Source organism: Boleophthalmus pectinirostris, unplaced genomic scaffold (assembly GCF_026225935.1).
Source record: "Boleophthalmus pectinirostris isolate CB_2022bp ecotype Guang Dong unplaced genomic scaffold, ASM2622593v1 HiC_scaffold_16, whole genome shotgun sequence".
NCBI classification, from domain to species: Eukaryota; Metazoa; Chordata; class Actinopteri; order Gobiiformes; family Gobiidae; genus Boleophthalmus; species Boleophthalmus pectinirostris.
In genome coordinates this window covers 30,437,935-30,460,415 of record NW_026571095.1, presented here as the reverse complement: position 1 = coordinate 30,460,415, position 22,481 = coordinate 30,437,935, and the positions used below count along the sequence as shown (strand labels likewise).

The 22,481-nt window shown below is 38.8% G+C and overlaps 2 protein-coding genes across 2 annotated transcripts; both read right to left on the bottom strand.

The window, feature by feature from the left end:
* Window positions 1-1,303: 1,303 nt before the first annotated feature.
* Window positions 1,304-21,958, bottom strand: LOC110165831 (CD209 antigen-like protein 2). Its single transcript, XM_055151376.1, has 9 exons — window positions 21,433-21,958; window positions 20,678-20,758; window positions 20,535-20,603; window positions 20,351-20,413; window positions 18,558-18,620; window positions 3,019-3,087; window positions 2,093-2,235; window positions 1,520-1,623; window positions 1,304-1,448 (listed from the first exon to the last, which is right to left on the bottom strand). Exons 1-9 carry the CDS (start codon window positions 21,512-21,514, stop codon window positions 1,304-1,306), a joined length of 819 nt encoding a protein of 272 aa, XP_055007351.1. The 5' UTR covers window positions 21,515-21,958.
* LOC129408310 (CD209 antigen-like protein D) lies at window positions 7,151-11,374 on the bottom strand. The gene is made up of 7 exons (XM_055151548.1): window positions 11,272-11,374; window positions 11,089-11,166; window positions 10,877-10,930; window positions 8,945-9,001; window positions 7,638-7,780; window positions 7,468-7,571; window positions 7,151-7,392 (listed from the first exon to the last, which is right to left on the bottom strand). Exons 1-7 carry the CDS (start codon window positions 11,345-11,347, stop codon window positions 7,257-7,259), a joined length of 648 nt encoding a protein of 215 aa, XP_055007523.1. The 5' UTR covers window positions 11,348-11,374; the 3' UTR covers window positions 7,151-7,256.
* Window positions 21,959-22,481: the final 523 nt, after the last annotated feature.

Genomic DNA, 22,481 nt, shown 5'->3' with positions numbered 1-22,481 from the left:
GCAAACTGGTATACATTTTCCCAAATCCCGTAGGAAGAAGGGCAATAACGTCTTTCCCCTTGATGAAATTCACCAAACATTCTCTTTATTCCGGCTTTAAATCCTTGATCTTGGGAATCGTTGACAACACAGAATATATGTCTCTTCGCTGTTTGGCTGGTGCCCGAACTCGCACTTCCGGTGTTTTTGCAAAAAAAAAATTGTATTTTGATTCCTGAACTCGTTGCTGGAGAGAAATTAAATTGAGCAGAGGCACTAGGTGGCGCCAGCCTGGCTAATCAGCAACTTTCACAAAGGTAAAATTGTGTAGGGACTCTTTTCTGTTTTCACAACATATACATTTTAAAATGTTTAAATACTCAAAGTGCCTAAAAGTTAGCTTTGTAAGACTCAGCCTAGCCCCACTTTGAGTCTGAAACTGTCAACAAGTAGCTATGCTAGTTTCAGAGTAGTTTCAATGTAGTTAGTTCTTCCCGTCAGGCAATTTTAAGTTTAACAATATCATTTAGTGTTAAACATTGTGATTTCATCAATAAAACGTTTGTATTTTCCCGATATTCTGTCTGATTTAATATTCTTATGCCTCTTTTTTCTAAGAAGTACAATCTCTGTAAAGTAAACTTGTGCGTTGTCCTTAATACTTCAGTGCAGTAATTGAAATATGGTCACACAAGAGCAGAGTACAGAGAATGTAACATTTTAGGGTTTAATATCAATCTGCATCTGAATAACACACCAACCACACAGAGCATTTACATGTGATTTCCAACTTTGTGGTCTAGAATCACTCAAAAATTTGATTTCAGAGACTTACATCTTTCAAATTCAGTTCACCACAGTCTTCTGAACATTTCACAGAATCTTATTGCTTAGCCACAAGGAGGGTTCAATAAGGCAGAGAGAGATTGCTAAAATACTCAAACATGCATGGATGAAATCTAAAACTTCTTCAAATATTTGATTTCAGATACTTTTTCTATGTCTTTTTTTATGATTTCCAAATAGCATACATTAGTTTTTTTCTTATGTTTAAGGATAACTGAGCCAAACCAGAATATCAGTTTATTAACTTTGTCTGATACGGTTTCTAGTACCTGCTGCAATTTTTCCCCAGAACAAAAAATGTTTGTGTCATCAGCAAAAAAAAAAAAAAAAAAAAAAAAATCTGGACACTGTACAGAGGCCATTAATATAAAGTATGAACACTTTTGGGCAGACTATTGACCCCTGTGATACACTACAGGTACACTCCGATGTCTGTATGTAATACATTTAATGTATTATATGTACATGTATATGAGCCTTAAAATGGCAGCTTCTTTTGACAGATATACAGAAGCCTGTAAGAACAGCTTTCATCATTCCAGCTGTTCAAGGCATGTCTGAAGTTGGTTTCAGCACAGAACTCTTCATTGTATTCGTTATTTGGCTCTCCACTGGCCCAAAAACTGAAAAAAAGTCATTAAATAAGAACTTAAAATCACTTCTCAGTGTTGGTTTAAAATGTTGCTGTGTGAACCTTGTGTTGAGCTGAGATCCGTCCACCCATCTCCACTCTCTTGGTTCAGACTGATTTGCAGTCAGTCCAATCCATCTGCGCCCACGAAATGTACCTACAAATGTCTGTAGAAACAGTTAAAGACACATTCAGAGATCTGAAGTCATCAGCTGTGAGAAACAAGCATTTAGCCTCAATAACACACGTCTCATTCCTCTGGGACTCACATATCAAACTGGAGAGTGAGTTTTGCACCTGTTAGCTCCGGTCTCTGGGGACTCGACGGTTTTTGCAGATTGGCTCTAAAATCAATAAATACTGACAGGTCACACAGTGGACCGACAGCTGTGGGTGGATCTTTGTGTCTTAATGCTAATTTCTGAGACTAGTACATATCAAACGCCACAAACTGAAATAATCTAAACCGAAAAATAATCAGGTCATCTTTACTACATATTTTATTTTGTTGTCATGATAGATTTGACATTTCAATATACTTCATCATTAGCATCAAGCTTAATCTTCTTGCAATAAACACAAACATTTTATATTGTGACATCCTTTGTGGGAACAGTGTGGTGTTTAGCTCCAGACCTGCGCCTGGACACTTGTGATGATGGTGAGATCTGCTCCTCTCTCCTGACAGTACTGACGGCTCTCCTGCCAACTCCGTGCTGTGGTGGAGCCCAGGTACACACTGCCTTGGAAATACATCCAGCCTTCAGACGCATAGTTATCTGAATATAGAGATGATACAGACACTGAAGTGAGACAAAATTGGGAGCCTAAAGCCCACCACACACTTCAGGATCTTTGAGTCTTAAATGATTTTTAAACGTAAGACTAAAATCTTACTATTTATCTCTAAATGTTATTATTTCTCAAAATGTAGCTCAGAAAACATCTTCCACAAACAGAAAACTGTCTATAGACACACAGGAAGTATCTGCAGTGTACTTGAGGAACTATTCTCACCTGTATCACTGATGGTTTTTCCTTACGACCTCTTATATTATATAGTGCTGACAAAAATTAAAGGAACACTTTGAAAACACATCAGATCTTAATGTGAAAAAAATCAGTTTAATATCTATACAAATATGGACATATGCCTCCTGTTTCAATGGAAATAGAACTAGAGCAGCACCAGTGACCCCTAAAACAGGACTGGTTTTGTATATGGAGGTCATTTCAAGTTTCTCCCTCTTGGTCGTTTTTTGGCTGGTTTTCCACTAGGCTTTTGGCTAGAGTGATTATCACTACCAAGAGTATGAGGACATTCCTTAACCCTACAGAAGCTGCACAGATTGTCCAGCTTTTCCTGGATGGCACATCCGGACGTGCTGTTGCAAGGAGATTTAATGTGTCTCCCAGCTCAATCTCCAGAACATGGAGGAGATTTGAGGCACCTGCAGTGTGAATGCACTCTTACTTACCTTCATTATATTTTGTTATTATACATACATACATTTTTTTGTTTTTATGGCAGCCTAGATTTACTAGAGCAGACTTCTACTCACCTATCACCTGCAGTCTTAGCTTCAGTTTGTCTCTTTCTTCAGTTATCTCATGGACCCTGGTTTCAAGCACTGCAAAATATAACAATTATAATTTAATCCAATGTCTCTATGACTATAATGTACCTTCTGTACATTTAAGACTAGTTTGTTGATCCCACAGAAATCTGTCAGTTCTTTTACATTTTTCTTTTTTAGATAAACGCTGCTATGTTTATTTGTTTTGACATGAACAGTCCATGTGTTTCTCTGATTGGTTAATCTGCCTGTCAATTACTTCTATATGAAACTGTCTTGGTAAAGTTCTATCACAGTGTGTAGTTTTGGTCGTCCATGTGAGTAAATGAAGCACTTCTCAGTATGGAGGTTCCATATGTGGAAGTGTTACACTGCACTGATAACCTGATCTCTACACACAACAGCCTTCAGAGATTTTCACAATGACTGGACAATCCCGTCTGCTCATTGCTGCACATTTCTCATATCTGATCAGCTTGATGGAGATGAAGTAGTTCTTACCAGACTGATTCAAGGGCATTGTGGAGGGCAAAGCTGATTCTTTGCATTGACATCATGCTGTGAATATGAATTCTTAAGCCTCTCTCAGTGTTATTGTTTAAATTATTGTATATTCCACTGTATATTTGAGATTTTTTTAAAAAGCTTTAAAATACAGATGGAGGGCAGCTAAAATAAATATTGTTAAAATGATTAACGATATTGTAGTTCTTGGGTTTAGTCAATAACTGAAAATACTAGGTTAAACATTTGTGAAAGTACCAATAAACTTTCTGATGGTCGATGTGAGGGGTGTCAAACTCAAATTCACAGAGGGCCGAAATTTAAAAAATGAAACTAAGTCGTGGGACCAGACTAAATATTTATTGAAAAATTTCAGCAACATCTGCATGTTTTCTCTTCTTTTGAGATATTTAATGTTAAACCTTTTCTTATTAAAATAGATGTTTAATAATAGTTTTGCTTAAACATTGAATCCAGAACAAGCATAATATAAAATAATAATATTTTAAATTCTGATTATTACACCACCGTACACTACTTTGTACTGCTATATGAGTAATATTCTAGTACAATGGCTGCTCTACCTCATCTTGTGGAAACATAGAGAGCCCTTGGACATGGTGCATCGAACACTTTACAAAATAAGCCACTCCTTTCTTATAAAATATATCAGTTTGTTTTTCAATGTTGTTGGTTTCAAATTTGTTTATGTGCAGCGTTGGGAAGGTTACTTTTAAAATTTATTCCCCTAAAGATTACAGATTACATACCCCAAAATGTAGTTTGTAACGTAATCCATTAAATTACTAAAGTAATCTGAATACTTTGGATTACTTGATATTGTCATGTTTTTTAAAACTACATGAATGTAACAACCACATCCTGAAAATTCTTGTTTGTTCTCATCAAATTGTCTGTTGAGCCCAAGTCTCCATGAAGAGGCTTTTGTTTGCTGTTTGCTGCAAAGACTAGGAAATCTTAACATGAGATGATTTGTTTTATCTGCTAAAAGAAAATAAAAAGCCCAATCTTTCCTTAACCATATTAAAAATATTATTGATAAAGAAATGATTTCTATATGAGATCACTGCTGCCTTAAATTATGTCCACCTACTGTTATGTGTCATATTGTTTAGACCTGGTTTAGTACTGGTTTTAGTCCTAGTTTAGTCCTGGTTTAGACCTGGTTTAGTCCTGGATTTAGTCCTAGATTAGTCCTGGTTTTAGACCTGTTTAGTCCTGGTTTTAGTCCTAGTTTAGACCTGGTTTTAGTCCTAGTTTAGTCCTGGTTTTAGACCTGGTTTAGTCCTGGTTTTAGTCCTAGTTTAATCCTGGTTTTAGTCCTAGTTTAGTCCTGGTTTAGACCTGGTTTTAGTCCTAGTTTAGTCCTGGTTTTAAACCTGGTTTAGTCCTGGTTTACACCTGGTTTAGACCTTGTTTAGACCTGGTTTAGTCCTGGTTTTAGCTTTGGTTTTAGTCCTGGTTTAAACCTGGTTTAATCCTGGTTTAGTCCTGGTTTTAGTCCTGGTTTAGCCCAAAATGTGAAAACAGGAAAATACCGCCATGTAATCAATTTATTTCAACAAAGTAACTGTAATCCAATTACCTCTCATTGAAACTGTCAACATAACTGTAACCGAATACAGTTACTCAAAATTTGTTTGTACTCTGATTACGTAACACCGGTACATGTAATCTGTTACTCCCCAACACTGTTTATGTGTAATATCCAGATGTTTTACTGCTCACCGATGCGAAGGTAAATGTTGACAGCCTGTGCAGTGCAAAGAAGTCCAAAGCAGAAGAAGACCAGTGGAATCCATTTTTCTTCAAAAGCAGAATGAATATGTAAGAGCAAAATGTCAAAATAAAAACTACAAACTCTTACAGTATTGCAAAGTGTCTTACTTAACTGTGTGCATGTGTCCTGAGTTTGAGCAGGGCCCGAGTACTTTCTGCCCCTGACCACAGACTCGTCCATCATGTCCTCACTGCAGCCCACAGAGGAGCAGATGAACGGACGCTTTTGATGTTGATGCTGCAGTGATCTGTGTTCATCATCTTGTAGTTTTTTACCTGTCAGCATTTAGCACCAAGGACGTCACTGATACTTCCTGTGTTGTGTGTACTGAAGGCTAGTATTTGGAGTTTGCGTTTTAAAGCATTGGGGAGAAGGTGTGACGCGACACAAACCAACAAACCAAAGCAGCCGTGCACCTGTAATGTGAGTTTAAACTGGGCAGACTGGGTGCTAATTGAACATGCACTAACTAACCTAAATCAAATTCCATCAAACTATTTCCCAAGGCGTCCCTGCAGTCTCTCTACAGATCCCAAAGGTTTTGCAGCACCCACTTTAACAAAGCAAACGTCACAGAGATGCATCTGTCAAAAGTCAGAGTGTAGGAGGCAGGAAGTGAAAGCTCCAGGGCGAGTGCTGAAGTCTAATTTTAAGATAAAGATGCATGTATGACTCACATGAGTCCACAGTGCTGTATCGCACTGTGGAAAAGAAATTATGAAATGAAAAAATGTTGAGGCATTAGTCTTTTGAAACTAATCTTGCTCAAATGTTGCGCATGATTATAAGTTCAATTCAGGGGAATTGGGAAGTAGCTGTGAGTTCTGGAAAAAGAAGTTATCTTGACCACGTAATCCCAGTATTGCAAGTTTGACACAGCTCCAAAGCATTTACAAGAATTCCAGGCGACATGTCTAAAACACCACATCCTATTTTACTTAGTCTGTGTGGGAGGATAATAAATTCTGTGATAGATTATATTTAATCTGTGTTTGGAAGATACTCATTTTGTTGGAACAAAGTTCAATAACATACTCCAATCTTTGTCTTTGTAAGCGGATCCCATGTCATTCCCATTGTGCCGTAATTGGGGAATTGTCTTTTTAATTGTAATGGAGGAGTCGTGAGGAGAGAGATGAGCCGTGAGGAAAGAGAGGAGCCACGAGGAAACAGAGGAGCCATGAATAAAGAGAGGAGCCATGAAGAGAGAGAGGAGCCGTGAGGAGACAGAATAGCATCGAGGTGAGAGAGGAGGCGTAAGGAGAGAGGAGTGGCAAGGAAACAGGGGAGCAGCGAGGAGACAGAGGAGCCGTGAGGAAAGAGAAGAGCCGTGAGGAGACAGAGGAGCTGTGAGGAAAGAGAGGAGCCATGAGGAGAGAAGAGCTGTGAGGAGAGAAGAGCTGTGAGGAGACAGATGAGCGAGGAGACAGAGGAGCTGTGAGATAAAGAGATGAGCCATGAGGAGAGAGAGGAAGCATGAGGAGACAGAGGAGGCGTGAGGAGACAGAGGAGCTGTGAGAAGAGAGATGAGCCTTGAGGAGAGAGTAGCCAAGTGGAGAACAGAGAAGAGCCTTGAAGGGAGCATAGAAGAGCCATGATAGGAAAGGAGCTGTGAGGAAAGCAGAGGAGAGCCATGAGAGCAGAGAACAGAGAAGAACCATGAGGAGAGCAGAAACCAGTAATTTTTAGTAATTACATTTTTCCACAAACACACTTTACAAGACTTTATTCATGTGTGTCTGAAAATGTGTGTTCAACAGATTCAATAAAGGCTTCAGCAAATGCAACCTTCAAAAACAGGACACTTTACTGAGTGGACGACAAAGGATTAAAAATGTGCTTGTTATCACTGCACAGCTAAAATACATCCTTTTGGCATCATAATGTAGAAAATATGAAACATATATGTACATGCAAATTAATCCATTTTTTTCTCACATATAAATGTGGCTATTTCAGAGCAATCATTGTCGTTCCAGTTGTCTAAGGTGGAAAAATAGAATTCACCACAATCTTCACCACCTTTATCATTTGGCTCCTGAGAATTCCAAAAGCTGAAAACAAAACAATTTACTCAGTGTATTGCAATGTTATTGGTTTTGATTCCACTGATAAAAGTCTGCACAGACCTTGTGTTAAGTGGTGACCCATCCACCCATTTCCAGACCCCTTCCTCCTCCTGGTCACTCAGTCCAATCCATCTGCGCCCCTTAAATATCCTATGTGCAAATACCTGTGAAACAAAAGCAGTAGTTAAACAGTAGATGTTGTTGTTTTATTTTGGTCTCTAGCTCCAGACCTGCTCCTGGTCACTGTTGATGATGAGGAGATCTGCTCCTTTCTCCTGACAGTACTGACGGCTCTGCTTCCAGCTCCGTTCTGTGATGGAGCCCAGGTAGAAACTGCCTTGGAAATACAGCCAGCCTTCAGACATATGGTTATCTGAAAACAAAGATCCTTGTAATGTAAAATACAGATTTGAGATAAAATATTTATATATGAAAATGTTATAAAGCTCCTCTAGAACCTGACCATAGAGTGTGAACAATCTCTGTCCTAATTTGGGACAATCCAACTACAGCTGCTAATTTGTATCACATGCTTTTCAAATGTGAAAGACCTCTCTTCTCGGAAAAAAAATAAAAATAAAAAAAGTGCAACATTCAGAACAAAATATATAACTATAGGACAACATGAGTCCACCCTCCTGTGGACTCAGCACCCACAGAGGGTTTCACAGGAGTTGGGTGTGAAGAGGACTAGATGGCAGTTGAAGTCTAGGGCCTCGACAACCCGATCCATGGACACAGAACCTGGCTGTAGCGATGTGGCACGTCACCTCACTGGGGGGGAAGAGCCTGAGCTTGTGCAGGAGGTTGAGAGGTATTGGCTAGATATTCTCTGGTGTTGGTCTGGTGTGGGCTTACTTATAGCCAGACCGTTCAGCCGTCATGTGTTGGAGTTCCTAGTGAATGTGAGGATCGTGTTCCTGCACCTTCGGATTGGGAGACAGGATTCTCACAGATGTGTTGGTCTAAGAGCCAAACAGCAGTGCAGGGTGTCTGGCCTTTTTGGAGGGGTACTAGACAGCGCACTGACTGGGGACTCTGTTGTTCTAAAAGTGGACTTCAACGCCCACGTGAGCAACCCCAGTGACACCTGGAGAGGGGTGATCAGGAAGAACGTCCTCCCCTGATCTGAATCCGAGCTGTGTTTGTTAATGGACTTCTGTGCTAGTCACAGTTTGTCAGTAACAAACCATGTTCAAGCATAAAGTTGTCCCTCAATGCACGTGGCACCAGGAAACCCTCACCCAGAGGTTGATGATCAACTGTTGGCAAAGGAAAAAACAGAAAAGCCAGAAAGACATGGCAGACCTAAGCTTATCGTCAGGGTCTTTTGGGAACGTCTGGTGGAGCCTCCTGTCTGCAGGACCTTCAACTAACACCTCCAGAAGAGACGCCTCTATTGTCTTTGCAGCTGCTCTTAGCTGTGGTCTCTCCACACAACAGCCTTTAGAGATGTTCACAATGACTGGACAATCATATCCTCTCGTGGTATAAGTTCTAACATTTATGGAAGCCACTAGAGAAGACTTCTACTCACCAATGTTCTGCAGTTTTGTCTCCAGTTTGTCTCTTTCCTCAATGAGTTGATAGGTTTCTGTTAAGATAATAAATATTGTTATTATTGTTATGGCTCCTTCGATGCCAACCTCCTGCCCCTCCCCCTGCAGGATCAAGCTCCAAACCTGGGGAGAAGACAGAAGGCAGAGCCTTCTCCTTCACTGCCCTCACCCTCTGGAACTCTCTACCTCAGCAAATCCGTGACTGTACTGAACTCTCCACCTTCAAGAAATTGCTCAAAACTCATCTATTTAGAAACACTTTTAATGTCTAACCTGCAAAGAATCATGCCTATATGTTGTCTCTTTATCTTATTTTTTTTAAATATGTACTTTTTAAATTGTATTCTTTGTACAGCGTATTTGAGTGTTTAGAAAAGTGCTATATAAATTCACTATTATTAGTTCTCCTTTATGTATCTTTGGATTTGCATCTGGATGAGGCTGATGATTGAAGCTAGTGTTAACTGTAATAGGCTAAATGATTAAAGAAAAATCTACTGATACAAAGTTTTCAAAGTTATCATAAAAACAGGACAGTCCTTTTGCTCAGACTCTAAACTCTCATTTACATTTTAGATTTGCGGTGGAAAAAGGGAGCACCTGCTTATTAAATATGCTCCATGGTCCTGTTTAAGAGTTTGATTTTCAATTACAAATAAAAAAAAAAAGTTGAGAGTGACTGAAAAACTGTTGGCTAATATAAACTACTTTGTGACTCTAATTGTATGTGTAAAAGACTTCTTGAACAGAACAAATGAGCTCATCTGTTGCAGTTTCAAATAAGTTTTTTTCTGGTGAAATGTTACTCTTTAAGTTGTTTTTATTTGAGATGTGGTTTGCCCAAATACTTAACTCTTACTTGAATAATTTCTTGGACTATGTACTTCTCCTTGAGTAATATTATTTTGAAGTAATGTTACTCTGACTTTAGTACAATTTGAGGATATTCTACCCACCTCTGCTGGTGGAAACATAGAGAATCATTTTATCAGACATGGTGATGCAGTACACTGCCACATACACATCATCATATTAACATTACTATCTCACCAAATCATAGATTGACTTTTTTGGAGAATTATACATTTTTTCTCCCAGTTTAGACATGGAGAGCTGCTTTAAGGTGGAGGAGGTCACCTAGGAAGCGTACTGTACAAAGCCCAACTAGTTTACCCACATGTTATTATTAATCAATTAACTGAAATAAACACATTAATTGTACTAAATGAATGTTAACATTAAATTAACAGAAAAATATCTTGTGGTTATAATTTGTCAGGATTTATCAGCACAGAGCTCTTTTTTTCCAACTTTTTTCACTTATGAATACTTTTTTTTTTTTTTTTTTTTTTATTTACAGTTCAAAATACTACTGCATATATATCATTTTGAGAAGTTAATGATAAGTCTGAAAAGGACACATAAAGTCAGAGAAAACACAAAAAGGAATAAAACAACCAAAAAGACTAGACTTACTAGAAGAAACAGGTCCAGGGGTCATAGACTCACAGCACTACAGTATTTCAGCTCAGAAACATGTGAGCTGCTCTTTGTCCTGAGCCACTGTGCTCCATGAACAATATTACCGCTGTGGTCAGTGTGAACACAGTTTAGTTTAGCTTATTTATTATAGTTTATTTTTTATTGGTCATTCAAGTAAACATGAAATATCTTCTCCTCTTTAACTGAACAGACCCCTCAGCTCAGTGGGGAGGAGATTTTGGGACATTTCAAGTGACAGTTCCTCAAATATTTGGTTTATTAACAACAAATATAAATATATATATATATATGTATATACAAATAACAAATCATTAAAAAAAAAAAAAAAGCAGTACATTTTTGGATGTTTCCTGACACTATTACCTTAATATTTACCACAGAAACCATAAGCCATCAGTAAAACTTACTTGTCTTAAAATAATCCAGGTCTGATGCTGCAATCTTACATCTTGAGTAAAATCCTGGAAGTGATATTATTATTATTATTATTATTATTATTATTATTATTATTATTATTAGTAGTAGCAGTAGTAGAAGTAGTAGTAGTAGTAGTAGTAGTAGTAGTAGTAGTAGTAGTAGTAGTAGTAGTAGTAGTGTATATTTATGTTTTACTGCTCACCGATGCGAAGGTAAATGTTGACAGTTTGTACAGTGCAAAGAAGTCCAAAGCAGAAGAAGACCAGTGGAATCCATTTTTCTTTAAAAGCAGAATTAATGTGAGAGCAAAATGCAAAAAAAATAATAATAATAATACTAATAAAATAAAAATAAATAAATAAATACAGTATTGAAAGTATCTTACTTAACTGTGTGCGTGTGTCTTGAGTTTGAGCAGGGCCCGAGTACTTTCTGCCCCTGACCACAGACTCGTCCATCATGTCCTCACTGCAGCCCAAAGAGGAGCAGATGAGCAGATGCTTTTGATGTTGTTGCTGCAGTGATCTGTGTTCATCATCTTGTAGTTTTGATCTGTCAGCATCTAGCCACAAGGATACTTCCTGTATTCTATATATAGTCTTTCTCAAATTGGGTGATGAAGGCTAGTATTTTGACTTTGAAAGCATTTATTTTGCCTTTGTCACTGAATTTTAAATGAATTCTGTGCTTGTTGTAAATAATTTCATTGTGCTTTTGCTGCTGATCTGTCTCTAATAATAAGACAATAAGAGGATGAGGAGAGTGAAGTGGACGATGAGAGGATGAGAAGCTGAGGTTGTGTGACCGAAGCAGCTGTGCATCTACAATGAACTGGGCAGACTGAACACTGACTGGACAAAGAGGAGGTGTGGTGAGTGACGGGAGAAGTATTTGGAGTGAGCTGATGAAGGCTGAGGACCAGGTAAACACTGGGAAATGGGAGCAAAGTTTGGTCTTCCAGGCTTAATTTAAGATCGTTCCATTTATATATCTGTAACAGATTTCACTGGGTTGGTTTGAATCCTTTTACATGAAATAAAAAGTGACAAATTGTTTAAATCTCTTCTGTTGTGAGTATTTGCTCTACTGCTCTTATCCCATACGCTCTGCAGAGACAGCACAGCTGGTCACTGTGTACTGAATGCTGCACCCCTCAGCAAAAATCTTTTGCACATATATTATTTATATGATGTACAATGATTATTTCATGTAATTTGCCTAAAACAAATTCCATCAAACTATTTCCCATATCACCCCTGCAGTCACTCTGCAGAACCCAAAGGTGTCACAGCACTCACTTTGACAAAGGTTTAAATGACTTAATCAAAACTTATTTATGATTTAGGATGTAGATGGCAGGAAGTGAAAGCTGCAGGATGTGCGCTGAAGTCAAATTTTAAGATAAAAAAAAAGCACATCTGACTCGTATGAGCTTAGGCACGACATGCACAAGATCAATGTAAGATAGGGGTTTGAGAAAAAATAAATAAAAAAATCTTCTTATGCAGGGTCAGTCGTGAGCCATCCATCCATTTCCACACCCCCTCCTGCCCCAGGTCAGTCAGTCCAATCCATCTGCGCTCCTTAAAAGTTGAATATGCAAATTCCTTTAAAAGAAAATGAGTATTAGTTTACAGTGGACATATGCAGTGTATTTGTTGTTAACAGTTTAAACATGTTTTGAGTGCTACATTTTAAAATGAAAATAATATCTATGTTTGTAACAGTTTAGTGGGTTTGTGATTTCATTGTTCACATACATTCTGATAGCAGCAGTGGGACTGGACACTGAAATAAACATATTCATTGTGAACACAGTTATTGGGCAAAAGTCATTTTCTGTGAGAAACAACAGTGTGTGAATAAAATGATGAAGTAACAGCACTATAATAAGGCTTAAAGCTCAAATCACATTATCAGTACAATTGTCCAGACCTGCTCCTGGACACTGGTGATGATGGTGAGATCTGCTCCTCTCTGCTGACAGTACAGCCTGCTCTCCTGCCAACTCTGCTCTGTGCTGGAGCCCAGGTACAAACTTCCTTGGAAATACACCCAACCTTCATGGGAATGATTATCTGGAAATACAAATGATGTATATAATATATAGTTCTTTACTGGCAAGAGACTAATACCTATTCAGTGAACCAGGTACACATATGCATCATGGCAATAGAAACAAAAAAATATACCACACCACACCCCTCCCAGACATTTTAAGACCGACATGACGAGACTCACTGCAACAGTTACAGAGAGAGTGGTGAGAGTATTCCACTGGAGCCAGGGTCAGAAGGAGCTGGAAGCACCTCTGTGAACACTTCCTATATGGTTAACTATGTCCATTTATATACACAGTCTATGTATTCAGTTGGAACAGATCCATGGTTGTGAAAACAAATAACGGATTGTCTCCTGATTTTTTATTTCACTTTGAGACTGGGGAACAGAAAACCACCAACAGCAGTCCGCTTGGGACTATAACCCTGTCCCGTACTCGCCCCATAGAAACGAGGCTTATGTGCTCTTATACTTGTACAGCTCAAGATCATTCTAAAGCTATTCAGGACAAACTAATGAATTTACTATATAATATTTACCACTTGGGCAGACTGTGCACTTACTTAGATCTTGAAGTTTTTGCCTCACTTGCTCTCGTTCTTCAACAACTTGTAGGACTCTGGTTTCCATTACTGGGAGGGGGGATGAGGGGGAAGAGGTTATTACTGTCAAAATTCATTCTATTCTCTGTATCATTTTACTTACAAAGAATTAGTTTTAGCAAGTATCGTCTTTCTTTTGCCTCCTCCAGCAGTTTCTTCAGGTCACTTTCTTCAGTGATTTGTTGCATTTTGATTTGACGGTCTGGTAGAAAAAATTTATAGGTGGTGTAAAAAACAATATGAATGTTGGATCTACCTTAAAACATTTAAAAATGCTACTTGCCAGAAAAAGTCAGACAGGTTTGATTGACTTCAAGAGATCAAATTATTCTCTTTATTTCACATAATTTTATCATTATTATTATTATATATTTTTATAGTAATTAGGCATAGGATAAGATCTCGCAAGACAAAATTGCTACAAGATTGCACACAGATAAAGAAAATGATCTTGTGAGGTTTATTTTTTCCATGTGTTTGCATTTGGATTGGACAACAGTTCTGGTTATGCCTCTTGAGAAGCTGCAGTATCAATTAATTCAATAAATGTAGACAAGGCCCCCTTGTGGCCGCTGCGTGCCACAGACACTAACTGTCTGTCCTCACTTGCCGTGCACCTCACTTCACCTGGACTTTTATCCAATCATAAGACACCTTGGACTCTTCAGCCTGCAGCTAGTTATTAGTCTGTTGGAGAGTCTGTTGCAAGCACCAGGGTTTAGTAGCGTGGACTATTATTACCTGCCTTTTCTGCTGCCCTCTGTTGTGTGCATTGTGTGCGTCAAATGCAAGTAAGTGTTCGTTGTTTAATGTGTGTAAATGAGAGCGAGTTGTTACTTCATATTATCTGTTCTTTGTTGTGCTTTGTTGTTAGCTTGGGCCTACTTTACCTTAAGCCTTGTTCCACATTATATATTTATGTTTTTTACCTCACATTGTTCAGTGTGTATTTATATTCCTGGTAACAAGCATTCTTATTCAAGCGCTAATTTTCCAGTTATGCAAGCAACACACTGCATGCATCTTAGTTGGTTGTAGGCTCAAAGCGCCTTGTCACACTGTCATTAGTCAGGTCTCGAGCAGCTATTGTATTTACCTTCATGGCCACCAGAGGGAGACATGCCCGCTCATTTTTGTGACCACCAGATAGAGCTCTTTTATTTCTGCCCTTCTGGTGAAGCTGACACTGCCAAATATAGTAATTTATGTCAGTTTTACCATATTTGTTAAGGTTTTTCAGTTGTTGCATATTATTTGTATAATTTCTTATGTTCATATTGTGTACATTTCATTACTCATTATTGTTTATATTTTCTTGTTGTTTCAGAACCACAGACACACACAACTCATCACAATCAGACAGCCTCAAATAAATTATCTCCAATCAAGTGAGCATCTCAGTGATTTTTACCGATCACCTGCTGTGGGTTCCACCTTAGCGATCCAATACACAAAATCAGCTAGGAAGCACATCCTTCCTCACAATAAAATAAAATTAAAAAAAAATCTGTGGACAAAACTGTAAACTGAACTGCACAATTTAGTCATTTCAAATCATTTCAAAATCTCATCTTGTCTCTTTCCCGCTTCCAATATCAGGTCTCATCTTGTGGTAACTGTGTCTCTTCCCACATTTAATAACAATATGACTGTATTTTACCAGTGGTGTGCCGTCAGGGCCCGCAAGGCCTTCTCTGCTGGCCTAAAAAAATATCTGAATCACAGACGATGTTAATTATATTATTATTAAATAATTCCAAATGGTCTGTCCGCTTCCTTTCATAGCTTTTTCGATGGTTGTGCTGCTTTCAGACATGTGTTTTCATATTAAAGCAGGACTTAGAACAACAAAAACAAAACATCAATCATTTTTGACAATGACAATGCAATGACAATAAACTGAATCTGAATCTCATCAGAAACAGACCTGAAGTTGTGTTTTGTTTCATTCACATGTTTGAATAACAGGTTATTATTAGACTGTCTAGATGTCCAAAGGTCAAAATGCTACACTAAATACACAGGAACATAAAGAGCATGTAGGATTTGAACAATGGAATAGTGGTCACTTGTTGCACACGACTCATTTGGGTCAATTCTACCCCATAAAATGTTGCTTTGACATGAACAGTTTGTTAGTCTAATGTGTGTGTGTGTATGTGTGTGTGTTAAATGTGTCCAAACTCCACAGTGTGTTTGTGCAGAGCCCAGATGATTGAAAAATGCTGAAGCTACACAAGTGAAGTGAGAGATGAGAGTGAGAGTGGAAGTGGGTCTAAAGTCAAATCAGCTCTACACTCTCAGTCCAGAGCTTGTATGAGAGAGTTTATTGTGACACAGTGGTCCCTGCAGACAGACTTGACATGTGGCTCTATTCATCATGTCCATTTAACATTATTATGGACTGTTGGCTTAACACTATTGCATCACATAGAACCAAACCAAACATCTTTTTTTTTTTTTTTTTACATTTATTTATTTTACATTTCTATACTATACTTTTTGTAATAAAATAAACATATTTTGTCTTTGTTTCATTTTGACCAGCATATATTTTTTTCATGTGATACTTTTGCTTTTTCTTGGCTCCAGTACTACAACTACTACCACTGTGATGAAACATAAGCAACATAAGTCATTTGATGATGAAGTAAATATTGATATGAGCCTTAAAATGTCGGCCTCTTTTGGCAGATACACAGACGCTTTTCAGAACAGCTCAGGTCATTCCAGGTGTTCCCGATGCCTCCGAAGTTGGTTTCAACACAGAACTCAACATTGTATTGGTTATTTGGCTCTCCACTGTACCAAAAACTGAAAGACATGAAATAAATGTTTAAAAGCACTTCTGAAACTCAATGTTGGTTTAAAATGTTGCTCAACCTTGTGTTGAGCTGAGAGCCGTCCACGCATCTCCACTCTCTAGGTTCAGACTGGGTTGCATTCAGTCCAATCCATCGGTGCCCGCTGAATGTACTCGCAAATGTCTGTAGAAACAGTTCAAGCCACATTCAGGGATCTTAAGTCTTCAGCTGTGAGAAACAAGCATTTAACCTCAATAAAACATGTGCCATTCCTCTGGGACTCACACCAAACTGGAGTGTGAGTTATGATACAAAAGGCTGTGCACAACAGCACCCAGTTAGCTTCGATCTTAGGATTGTGTCAGTAAATACTGACAGGTCACACAGTGGACCGTGAGCTGTGGGTGGATGACACTGACATGTGAATACTTCATCAGGGGACACTTGTGTTTAGAAAGACCAATCTTTGTGTCTTAATGCAAATTTCTGAGATTAATACTTATCAAACACAGAAAAATAATCACGTCTTTACTACATATTTCATTTTGTTGTTATGGTAGATTTTAATAGAAGTTAGCATTAGCATCAAGCTTAATCTTCTCACAATAAACACAAACATTTTATATTGTGACATTCTTTTGTGGGAACAGTGTGGTGTTTAGCTCCAGACCTGCTCCTGGACACTTGTGATGATGATGAGATCTGCTCCTCTCTCCTGGCAGTACTGCCAGTTCTCCTGCCAACTCTGCTCTGTGGTGGAGCCCAGGTACAAACTGCCTTGGAAATACACCCAACATTCAGACGCATAGTTATCTGAAAATAGAGATGATACAGAACATACATGAACGCGTATTGTGTATTACGGGCGGGTAGTAATTACACATGGGTGGGTCAGGACTAAACCAGGTCTAAACCAGGACTAATCTTGGACTTAAGAGAGAGAACGCCGAGCAGTTTGTCCGCAAAGCGCGATCGGGCAACTGCCGCATTTAACTCCGTGAGGTGCGGAGCTGAGCCGGTCCTTTCTCCTGCGTCACCTCCGAGCCCGTCCTGACAGTGCGTCCTATTTCAGTCCTGGTTTAGTCCTAGTTCAGTCGTGGATTAGTGCTCCTCTTCAGTCCTGGAATCAGTCCTGGGTTAGTCCTGGTTTAGTCTTGGTTCAGTTCATGGCGTAGGCAGCGCAAAAGTTTGATGTAATCTCGAGTTAATGGGCAGGTGCGGTCCTGTACTGCAGGTCTCCAAAACTGGACCCGTGCAGGACTCTGCGCTGTCGGCTCTATTACGGAATAAATGAATCTTGGGTTCGTTACATAAAGAAGGTGGAAAATTACGACATAACGGCAGCAGCGATAAGTTTTAAGAAGGATGTAAAAAGAGTTGCACCTGTCCTGTGTGAGAAAAGTGTATAAGTGTGTGCTGAGGGGTTTTACAGACTTAAAACAGATAGAATCATTGTAAAATATAATGTTGACTACTTCGCGGATTTCTCTCTCCTCACAACCTGTGCACATGGACTCCCACTTATCCCGACCGTGACGGAAAACGGAGAATTTCTTGTACAAGTCATTGTTAATGCGCATTTGTGCTTCGGTATGTTTCAGACTGACCGAATGTTTGTGTCTCGCTCCTTCTGAGTCACAGACGTTACGAGAGACGCTCAGTTTAATGCCCCCAATGAACGGTACTGAAAACCCGGACATTTGCAAACACTTTTCACGTGTTTGTTCTGCTTTTCTCAGCCTCAGTGGATGAGATACTCCACATAGTTAACCATGTAATTGCTTTGGGGCTTTTCTGGAATATTCATGATCTTTAGCGATTTCTTTCTCCTGTTTACACATGTGGGCTTGTGCATCATCTCAGTTGTCTTTATTGGTTCCTACATGAGTCTCCACCTCATCCACTCACTCCGTTTGTGTTGACAGTGACAGCTCAGTCTTCGCCAGGGTAATTTGGAGCTTGTTTTTTGTCCATCTTTGCACAGAGCAAAGTTCTTGTGACAATCACAAATAGTTTTCATGAAGCAAAGTTTGATGTATTGAGGTCAGTGCTGCTTAGGCTACCTGAAGCTCACAAAATCACATCCACATCTGATAAACGAATCTCAGAACTTTTTTTTTTTTTTTTTATCGCTGAGTTCATGGCAGGTCAGCTGAATAAACTGTGACCAAACATTCACAGTTAAACAGTGGCAGTTTACTTACAGGACTGATGTTTCTCCAGTTCATTTCTTGAGCTGGACAGAGATTGCTGACACTCTTTGAAGGCTGAAAAAGAGCACAGTGTTTGTAATACCACATTTGAACAGCATGTGTCTCAAGTTCCTCATTTTACTCTCACAAATGGCTTTTCTGCAGCTCATCTTTTTGCTTAGACAGGTCTTGGCTAGTAGTTTGAAAAACTGCAATGATTAGTGAAAAGAAAAAGCATAGGTGTAATGAAATAATTTAGTTTGTTTTTTATTACATGTATTCTTGTTTTGCTCATTAAAAGTTGTTAGAGTAAAGGCTAAAGAGATGATGTATAATTCCATTTACGTTTCTCAAGTGTGTCCCTCTCAGCAGTTACATTGTCACATGGGCTCATGTCGATGTCTGGAGGAAGGTCTACAAATCCAAAATTGTTCAATGAACTGTCCTGGGGAATGCTAGCCTGGTTAACGTGGTGGCATTAGGATTTGTTCACTCAACAGTAGGCAGGTACTTTTTTAATCGCTGCTTTTTGGCTGTAACATATGTAATGCGCCGCTAACAGGGCAAACTGCTATATTAAGCTTTTCCCAAATCCCGTAGGAAGAAGGACAATAACATCTTTCCCGTTGATGTTATTGCCCTTCATGTATAATAATGTCTGGCTGCTCCTCTCTCTGTCCACTGCTGCTGTCTTCACTTGCAACACCCTGCACTGAGGAAATGGAGGCTACAGCAGCCCCTCCAGCGTGTCTATAGCGAGATTCTTCAATCACTTAGCCCACAACTTCTCTTTCCCCTTTCTTTCGCTTAGCTTTCTTCATGTTTCACGCTCAACACTATGAAACTGGCGGGGATCAGTGCAGGGAAGGGGGTGGGGCCACTTTCGTAGGCTAATATATCCTGATTGGTTTAGTCCTCTGTCTATATTGAAGATGGACCAATGGGCCGCCCCCTCTAAATTGTGGGCCAGTCTCTAAGTAAAAACAACAACAAAAAAACCAACAACAACATCGACCCCTGAAGACTGTTGGTCCACTGGGAAAATGCCCAGTATGCCCTATTACCAGTCTAGGCCTGGTTGTGGTTATAGTTTAGTTGTGGTTGTTCTGGTCTAGATTTATGGGTTCATAATAGACTATTATCACGCTTCCGGGTTTTGTGGGCGGGGTTTATCTACTTTGTGAACTTCCACTTCCGGCGCAACAACAACTAATATCTTCTCCCAAATAATGCATCCACTAGAGGGTGCATACCTGTGACACTGGGGACATTGAAGAGGGGACAATTCCTGCAATTCAATTTTGTTATTTAGCACCAATAATAATGGACTTGGCTTTTAATCATGATGGGTGAGGACAGAACAAGGGACAACAGAGTAAACATAACAAACATTTATTTCAAAAATATTTACACATGATCTAGGAAGGGAAATTTATCTCATCTGTGCCTCGGGAGCTGAAACTGATGAGCATTTAAACAGCACTTGGGGACATGCACATGTGCAATAGCGCTAAATAGCTCAAATCAACAGGACACCGGATGAGGTCAAGGCAGCGTTCAACAGTCACTAAACATACTAAAGTAAAGGAATGTGGCTTGGTGTCTATGTATCTACAGTTTAGGCTTGTTGCAGCTCTGAAAGTCACTCTTTTCCAGAGCGGCCAGTGTATATTTTTGCTATCTGGGTCATCTCCATTATATGGCAGTGAAATTGTTAAGATGGTCTAAAAAATCTCATTCATATTTGTGACATTTGTAACAGAACATTTGAGCAGCATGTGTCTCAAGTTCCTCATTTTACTCACAAGAATGGCTTTTCTGCAGCTCATCAGTTTGCTTCGACAGGTCTTGACGACTAGTTTGAAGAACTGTAATGGTTAGTGAAAAGAAAAAGCATAGGCGTGAAGAAATAATTTTGTTTGTGTCTCATTACATGTATTCTTGTTTTGCTAATAAAAAAAATTTAGAGTAAAAGTTAAAGAGATTTACATTTCTCAAGTGTGTCCCTCTCAGCAGTTACATTGTCACATGGGCTCATGTCGATGTCTGGAGGAAGGTCTACAAATCCAAAAGTGATTTATTTCTTTGTGGCTGTGATTATTAATATTGTTTTACTTCATTATGTGACTCACAGAGATGTAAATAAACATTGAGAGAAGCTTGTATGATGCACAGAAGACCAAAGCTGATGCAGACCAGGAGAATCCATTTCCCTACAAACATAATGTTAAAGATCAGAGAGGAAAGAACATTTTAAATTCCTATATTATACAAATTGACTTTGTGAGCTTTAAGCCATGTTGTTTCCTCATTATAAACATACTTAAAGTTGTGTTTTGTTTCATTCACACACAGGACAGCACCTTTGGGAACAGGCTGCTGTCCCACACACATCCCTTTAACTGATAAAAGCAAAAGGATGAACTGCTATGTTGTTATGTTTGTTTCATTGTTGCTACTGCCGAAATTTTTAATTTCCTCAATAAAGTCTCTATCTGTGTTTGAGTGAACCTGAATTATTAATTTACATCTCCAAAGCTCCAAATGCTCTGTTCCACCTGGTGATGTCGTGGGAGTTTTCATCTTAACAGCTTTTACCTTTAGTTCATTAGAGACTGACAATTCCAGGTCTGAAATCATCCAGTTTTACTCAAGTGAAGGTGTATGGAGATTAAAAACACAGTGGGGCTCTACCTGGATTACCACATGACATCACAAGGTGGAACAGAGTGTTTTCAATTTGAGAGAACTCAGCTTAAATATGCAGCATTTGTGTGTTAAATATGTGTGAATGCAACAGAACACAACCGTGTGTTTTTGATGAGGATACAACATTATAACAGATCAGAAAATAGAGTAATATGGGCCTTTTAAAATAAAGTCTTACCTGGTTCGGTGGCAGTCTGTGAATCAGAGACACTTCCAGAGTTTCTCCTGTTCCTTTTGACATGAACCCTGTGCTCCTCCATCTTCTCTCTGCAGACTCAGGTCTGATATAAATGTGAGCTGGAGCTCTACAGCACAGATCTTTGATGCATTACTTGTGAGAAACATATTACATATGTGTTTCTCATGTGGTTTTTTCTGGTTCCTCATTTCTCGTTTCTAAGTAGATAGTGGCATTCAGCAGTACATTACATCACTCTGAGAGGTGCATGCTACAACAGACCTAACAAGAATCATTTTCAGTATCTCCTTAGACAAATGAAAGTTCAGTTATCATTATTGTTTTTCAAAAGGGCCAATGACTTTTTATTTTTACTTTATCATTTGAATGAACAGGTCTTGTGACTAATGTTTTGCACCTGTTATCTTGCATTTTAAAATGTTTAAAATGTATGTATGCTTTAAATAAATAAATTAATTAATAAGATTATAGAAATAAATATACAAAAGCATGATACAAAACAATACACAACAATTTCACAAACCTGATGTGATGGAAGTAGTTCCATTATAAAAAGGGGGAGTGACTTGATTTGAATAGCAAGTGGAGGAGGGACTTAGAGCAACAAACACAAAACAACATTTCAAATTTCAGGTCTGCCTTTGATTCATGTGGCTTTCATTATCACTGGAACATTGACAAATTCCATCAGTTTTTATCTAACAGAAACTCTTTCAAGGTTCAAACTGTTGAATAAAGTTTCAGCAGTTGCTGTCCCTACAGGGACACTACAGTGTCCGTGCGTCAGCAGTGTACACTGTTGTTGATCAGGTGCTTTAATCCTGCTGTTCAATCTGTGCTGGAAAGCACTCTGCCATTTCCATTTGCGGGGTTCTCTTGTGTAACAAAAACTGCTTCTCAAAAGTGAGTGTGAAAGGAGGAAGGAGAAGAGGAAGAGGAAGGGGGTATTTAAGTCTGTCTAACTCGCCCTAGATTTCACAATGACTTTTATTAGACAGCAAAGTGAAACAAAGTGAAACAGTTAATGG

Bases quoted from the DNA above. Each gene is read 5' to 3' on its own strand.
- LOC129408310 (XM_055151548.1), bottom strand. From the start codon at position 11,347: ATGATGGACGAGTCTGTGGTCAGGGGCAGAAAGTACTCGGGCCCTGCT. The intron at 11,167-11,271 runs GTAAGATACTTT...CTGCTTTTAAAG, and splicing joins AGACACACGCACACAGTTAA to AAAAATGGATTCCACTGGTC. The intron at 9,002-10,876 runs GTAAGTTTTACT...TTATCTTAACAG, and splicing joins CCTGGATTATTTTAAGACAA to AAACCTATCAACTCATTGAG.
- LOC110165831 (XM_055151376.1), bottom strand. From the start codon at position 21,514: ATGGAGGAGCACAGGGTTCATGTCAAAAGGAACAGGAGAAACTCTGGA. The intron at 3,088-18,557 runs GTAAGTAAACTG...TATATTTTGCAG, and splicing joins ACTGGAGAAACATCAGTCCT to TGCTTGAAACCAGGGTCCAT. The intron at 1,449-1,519 runs GTTCACACAGCA...ACTTTTTTTCAG, and splicing joins GGATCTCAGCTCAACACAAG to TTTTTGGGCCAGTGGAGAGC.